At 61.1% G+C, this 6,032-nt stretch overlaps 4 protein-coding genes across 4 annotated transcripts in view; all 4 read right to left on the bottom strand.

Annotated features, from left to right (window-relative positions):
• ACA1_308650 (uncharacterized protein) overlaps positions 1 to 1,399 on the bottom strand; it is a gene marked incomplete at both ends in the record, with an annotated part of 3,098 nt that extends 1,699 nt beyond the window's left edge. Inside the window, 3 exons of the mRNA XM_004358212.1 lie at positions 43 to 152; positions 216 to 299; positions 323 to 1,399. Of these exons, the coding sequence (XP_004358269.1) occupies positions 43 to 152; positions 216 to 299; positions 323 to 1,399 (1,271 nt within the window). The remainder of the gene's footprint in view (positions 1 to 42; positions 153 to 215; positions 300 to 322) is intronic.
• Positions 1,400 to 1,635: 236 nt separating this feature from the next.
• ACA1_308760 (uncharacterized protein) lies at positions 1,636 to 1,860 on the bottom strand (the record flags this gene model as incomplete). The annotated part of the gene is made up of 1 exon (XM_004358213.1): positions 1,636 to 1,860. One exon carries the CDS (start codon positions 1,858 to 1,860, stop codon positions 1,636 to 1,638), a length of 225 nt encoding a protein of 74 aa, XP_004358270.1.
• A 181-nt stretch (positions 1,861 to 2,041) lies between these two features.
• ACA1_308770 (fumarylacetoacetase) lies at positions 2,042 to 3,897 on the bottom strand (the record flags this gene model as incomplete). Its single annotated transcript, XM_004358214.1, has 8 exons — positions 2,042 to 2,230; positions 2,309 to 2,489; positions 2,579 to 2,706; positions 2,791 to 2,843; positions 2,909 to 3,008; positions 3,102 to 3,252; positions 3,342 to 3,604; positions 3,676 to 3,897. 8 exons carry the CDS (start codon positions 3,895 to 3,897, stop codon positions 2,042 to 2,044), a joined length of 1,287 nt encoding a protein of 428 aa, XP_004358271.1.
• Positions 3,898 to 4,160: 263 nt separating this feature from the next.
• On the bottom strand, positions 4,161 to 5,960 carry ACA1_308780 (leucine rich repeat domain containing protein; the record flags this gene model as incomplete). Its single annotated transcript, XM_004358215.1, has 5 exons — positions 4,161 to 4,167; positions 4,260 to 4,417; positions 4,537 to 5,556; positions 5,631 to 5,710; positions 5,792 to 5,960. The coding sequence occupies 5 exons, from the start codon at positions 5,958 to 5,960 to the stop codon at positions 4,161 to 4,163; spliced, it is 1,434 nt and encodes a 477-aa protein (XP_004358272.1).
• Positions 5,961 to 6,032: the final 72 nt, after the last annotated feature.

Genomic DNA, 6,032 nt, shown 5'->3' on the forward strand with positions numbered 1-6,032 from the left:
GGTGCAGACGTGTGATGTTGTTGTTGGTGTGTGTGTGTGTACCAGTCCCAGTAAAGATCGAGGAGGTCACAGAGCTCGAGGCGAGCTATCTCGTCGTGGAACAGCTCCGCCAGCTCTTCAGGCTTCACCAAGCTGCGAGCCGGGTACATGTTCTGGTGGTGCCACGCATGTGAGCACTCCAACGCCACGTGTGGTGGAGTGTGTTGCTTGCGTACCGCTTCGTCCTCCTGATCTTCCGTCCATTCCTGATCGGCACGGTCTGCAGCGAACAGCCACGGCGCGCAGAGCTCCTTGATGTTCTGTGGGCACATACACAGCACACATTCATGAACAGTTGATTAGCAATCGGCCAGCCAGCGAGTCGAGTCGAGTTGTGGGTGAAGTAAAGGGCCACCTTGAACGTCCACTCTTTGTGGCCGAGCTCGCGGAAGAACATGTCGCGCAGCTGGACCCGGCTGATGAGCCGAGTGGCCCCGGCGGTCGGGTGCAGCGCCATCCCGCCCTCCTTCACGAACTGCGAGAAGGAGAGGCCGCACACGCGCGCGTCGTGCGCGAACCGGTGGCGGATCCAGGCCGGCGAGACCTCGAGCCACTCCACCACCCACCGGCCGTACGTCTTCATCCCGCGCATCAGGTCCACCACCACCAGCACCCCGTCATCGGGCATCGTGTGCGCCAGCTCCGGGTCAAAGTCGCGCGCGAGCTTGGCCCGCAGGTAGTCCCGCGTGAGCACCCGCTTGTCCACCATCTGGGTCAGGTGCGCGGCGCCGTAGGCGTGCCACACGGCATCGAACCCGGCGTAGGGCGCGGCGGCCATCTCCTCGAGCAGCTTGGTGGTCATGCCCTCGCGCGTGGCGATGCGCAGCAGGTTGTCAAAGTCGTGCCGGGCCACGGCGGCCAGGAAGCCCGCCCGGCAGAAGTCAGCGTAGTAGACCCGCACTGCTTCGGGGTCGTTGTAGCACCGACGGTGCCACATCTTGGCGCCCAGCGCGATGGCGGCGGCGCCGCCCACGGTCCAGCCCAACGCGGCCACGGGGTTGACGGCGGCCAGGGCGACGATGGTGGAGGAGGAGGAGAGGGCCGAGTTGAAGAGTCCCACGAGCAGCGGCTGGGCGCCGGTGAGGGCGGCGAGACCGCCGGCCGAGCCGACGAAGAGGCCCAGGGCCTGCCACACGCGTTGGCGTTCGTGCCACTGCGGCTGGGCGCCCGACTTGAGGATGTCCTCCACTTCTTCTTCTTCTTCTGAGGCCTCCTCTTCCATCGCGTCACAACGGTCCCGAGGAGGCTGTGGGTTGCGGCGGGGGGCGTGCATGGGTGGAGGTGGGGTGGTCATGGCTGGGTAAAGCGGGGGCGCCGACGGTGCTGTGCCGCTTGTGCTGTCCATCTCGTCGTAGCCCATGTTGTGTGTAACGTTATATCCCGTTTCTTGTCTCGCGGCCCAGTATTTATTGAGCGTTGTCGAGTTCGGGCAGGTCTGTGGCCTGTCGGGGGGTGGTGCCAGTGCTTAGGAGAACTTCTGGGAACAGGTGCAATGTTGAGGCGTCGACAGAAATATGTGCGGTGAATGGAATATCTACTTTTTTACAACTTGGTTACATCTGTACACGTGACCCCTCTTTGGGGTAAACACAGCTTTCAGTCCAGGGGTCGCAGCCATCGGACCTTCGACTTGGCCTTCTGCACCTCCACGCGAGTCAGCCAGAGGTCGTCAATCTGGACCACGGCGTTGTGGTTCGAGAGCTGTCCCCGTCGAGCGGCGCGCACGCTCCTCCACACCTCCGTGCCTCCGTGGCTGCACCATTCGCAGCAGTAGTTCCTGCGCTTGGGGTTTCCTCGTCGGCTGTTCTTCGATCGGCTCATCCTCGTGACTGTGGGTGGAAGCTTTTCTGTTGCAGCTGTGTTTGTTGGGCTGTGGCGCGGCGGACCACCTTTTATGAGGCACGAAATTTCTTGTTCTGCAAAAATTTTACGAAAGCAAAACGCAATGAAAGCCGTTTCGAAAGCCGTTTGTTGCCGAGACGACGGTGGAGAGAGGCCCCACTCAGTTGTGGGGGAGGATGGTGCCGACACAGGGACCGAAGCCCACACGGTAGCCTTCGCCCTGGCAGTAGCCCGAGAGGGTGAGGCTGTCGCCGTCGAGCAGGAACTTGCGCTCCTCGCCGGTCTCCAGGGTGAGCGGCTTCGAGCCTCGCCACGTGATCTCCAGCAGCGAGCCATAGCTGTCGGGCGTCTGGAATGGTACCACGACCATCATGGTGGTTAGGTCTTGTGCGACACACCAGAGACAAGAGATGAGAGCTGGACGTACGGGACCGGAGATGGTGCCGGAGCCGAGCAGATCGCCGGGTCGGAGGTTGCAGCCGGTCACGGTGTGGTGCACCAGCTGCTGCTTCATCGTCCAGTACATGTACTTGAAGTTGGAGCGGCTGATGACCTGCGGAGCCGATGCCTTGGGCGACTTGAGGGCCACCTCGAGCTGGATGTCGTAGCTGTGGCGAAGTGGGGAGCAGAGAAGGTTGGTTGAGTGAGCTGATGGCTACATGTGAGGAGGAGGAGGAGGAGGAGGAGGAGAACTGACCCGGCCTTGGAGTTCTCGTCCTGGAGGTAAGGAAGAGGCTTGGGCTCATCCTGCTTGGGGCTCTGCACGCGGAAGGGCTCAAGAGCTTCCAGGGTAACCACCCACGGCGAGATGGTGCTGATGAAGTTCTAGAGTCCAGGAGGAGGAAGAAGCGAGCATGTTAGTAGCGCGAGCAGCTATAAAGAGACAGTGTGCGTGTAGCGCGTTGGTACCTTGGCGGTGAAGGGACCCAGGGGCACATACTCCCAGGCCTGGATGTCGCGGGCTGTATGGCAATACCGCGAGTGAGCTCAAATGGCCATCGACCCATGGAAGGGCAAGTGTACGCACCACTCCAGTCGTTGAGGAGAACGACGCCGAACATGTGGTTCTCAGCATCGTCGATGGGGACACGGTCACCGAGGGCGTTACCGGGACCAACGAACAGGCCCTGCAAAGGCGTCGATTCGTTTAGTTGCGTGGCCAGGTGTGCATGCTCTCCAAGGGCACGAAAGAGTCGCGATGATGTGGAAGAACTGAGTACCATCTCGAGCTCAAAGTCGAGCAGACGGCAGGGGGTGAAGCTGGGAGCGGCGTCATCGGGTCCCTTGGTCTGACCCAGCGGACGGCGGACGGGAGTTCCCGAGGGCATGATCGACGACGACCTGCCGTGGTAGCCCACAGGCAAGTGCAGCCTACACAGTGTACCCCAACAAACGAGAGCAGCAGGGCGGCACGGTCAGGAAACGAACGTGAGGTGAAGAAGAGCAGGGAGCAAGGTTACCAGTTGGGCTGAAGGGCGTTGTCCTTGCCGCGGAACATGATGCCCACGTTGGTGGCGTGCTCCCTGGACGAGTAGAAGTCGGTGTAGTCGCCGATGTTGGCCGGCAGGAGCATCGTCACGTCGCTTTGCGCGACCAGGGCCGCCGCACGGAGATCGGCGTCGTCCCGCAGACGGGCCTCGTCCGCAGAGAGCAGGCGAGCGATGGTCTTGCGTGCCTCGCTCCAGGCCGCCTTGCCGAGTGCCATGAAGCCGTTCAACGTTCCCTGCATTGCCGAGCCATCAATGAGCATTACACGAAATCGAGGATAATTTGTGACGATGTTAGGCCACGTACCTGAGCGAATACGTTGATGGCGTGGTCCTTGATCGCGGGTCCGTCGAAGAGGCCAGCCTGGGCGATGACGGCCAGATCGAGCACCTGATCTCCAATTGCTACACCGATGGTGGGCTTCTTGGTCGCATCACTGTTGCGGTAGAAGACGCCATAGGGCAAATTCTGGATGGGGAAATCAGAATCTTCGGGGTAGCTAATGAATGAACGAGCAGAGGCCTCCATCTTGATCGTGTGCGTCAATCAACAAAGAACTGGTGGGTATTATCCCGCAATAACGCCCCCAATGCCACGTCAGCCTGACGAGACGTCGGGAGCCGCAGGCAGAGCTCAGTCAATTTCGCTCTTCGGTACGGCTGAGAGGTTGTAGGGGTGAAGGTGGCCACAGGCCAGCGAGCAGAAGCGGCCCCGGACAAGGACTTGTGTGGCGGCTGCGGATTCACCGTACCTGCTGCCCGCTCCCACGGCGCACTTCTCCACTATCTCACTCACGCCCTGTAGACACGACGAGGAAGGAGTATGAGGAGTGGTGGAGAGGTGGTGTGACGGTGTGCGAGGAGGAGGTTGCCCAGACCTTGCCCACAAACGTTCTGGTGCAGCCGATGCAGCGGTCGACGTTGCGCCATAGATAGGTCGTGATCTGCTCCGGCAGTCCCCACTCGTCGATGCTCTCCTTCTCCGTTCGATGGAGATACGTGAGGCACTGGTCAAAGAGCGACACCACCGCCGCCGGACCCTCCTCGCACTAGAAAGGAGTCAAAACTAAAACCCTTAGCGCCAAACAACAATGCAAGCTGCACACACACACACACCACACACACACACACACGAACACATACGAACACACGAACACAGGAAACGCACCCGAAGGATGTGGTAGTTGCTGTCGGTCCACTTGATGCTTCGGTGGAGCTCGTCAAACTGGCAGCCGGAAAGCTTGACAGAGATGAGCCGCCGATGGTGCAGGCTGTAGGGCACGCAGCGCAGAGGGTTGTGATCGAGGTTGAGCACGCTCAAGGCGGGAAGGCTCTCCTCGGCGACGAACAGCGTCGGCGGGATGTGGGCCACCTGGTTGTGGCTGAGGTCGAGCAGCGCCAAGCGAGGCAGCGCGCTGAGCCAGGGCGAGAGCTGGGTCATCTGGTTGTGGGCCAGGTCCAGGTGCTGGAGACCGACGAGGCCAGCCAGCTCGTCGGCCAGCCTGTCGAGCTGGTTGTGTGAAGCGCGGAGCCACGTCAGGTTGGTCAGCTTGCCGAGCTCGGGCGGGAGACGCTTGAGCTGGTTGTGATTGACGAAGAGGCCCTGGAGCGCGGCCAGGTTGCCGATCTCGGCCGGCAGCCACTCGAGCTGGTTGTGGTCGAGGTTGAGCATCGTGAGCCGGCGGAAGCGCCCCACCTGGCGCGGCAGCACCGTCAGCCCCTGAGAGTTGCCATAGAGCCGCTCGATTCCCGCGGCGAGCCCCTGGCGGATGGTCCAACCCGGGCTCATGTCCTCCCTGGCCTCGTCCTCCTTGTCGAGCTTCTCCCTCCGCTGTCGCTCGGCCTCTTCTTTTCTCTCGGCCTCCTCTTTCCTTCTTCGCTCTTCCTCTTCCTTCTCTTCTTCTTCTGATCTTCGTGCCACCTTCTTCTCCGCTTCCGCTACGCTGCCTACAGCACCGGTTGACTCCACCTCCTCGTCCATCTTCTCCTTTCCCTTGCCTCCGTCGTCTCCTCCGGTTTCGCTCCGGTGCGGCGGTACGTCAGCCTCACTCACGCCGCGCGCCGCCGCTCGTTCGATCGAGTGCCCGCACATCAGGCACGAGTCGTCCGCTGCCTGATTGATGAAGGTGCACACCGGGCACGGCCAGTCCCTTGCACCCTCGCCACTCTCGGGTATACCCGCATCATCCTGATCGTGCACGGACGTCGCCAAGGTCAGCGCTAAAGTTCAGAGACGCCTTAGCGCATTCAATCATGATGCACCTCTTCTTCTTCCATATCGTCTTCGCCTACGAGGCCCTTTTTCCGCAGATAAGACTCGGCCAAGGCCTCCACGATGGCATCTGCCCAGAGAGCGCGGGTGAGCAGTGAAGATAAAGTGAAGGGTCAACATCAAAAGGATGGGGCGTCGTAGAATAGCATACCCTTCATAGTGTCTACTATCCGCTCCTCGTTTTCGCCCAGCTCCATGTCATGCGCGATGTCAATGCCTAGGTCTTCGCCTGGGTCCTCGCTGTTGACGTTGTCACGATGGCTTGCTTCTGTGTGCATCTCCTCGCGCGCTTCCACCTCCGGCTCTTCTCGGTGGTCCATGGACAAGCTGCCCGCCTCGCCGTTGCGAATGGCGATGAGGTTGAGAAGTGAATCGATGGCCTGGTTGACGTC

Source organism: Acanthamoeba castellanii (assembly GCF_000313135.1).
Source record: "Acanthamoeba castellanii str. Neff unplaced genomic scaffold scf7180000083743, whole genome shotgun sequence".
Classification (NCBI taxonomy): Eukaryota; Discosea; order Longamoebia; family Acanthamoebidae; genus Acanthamoeba; species Acanthamoeba castellanii.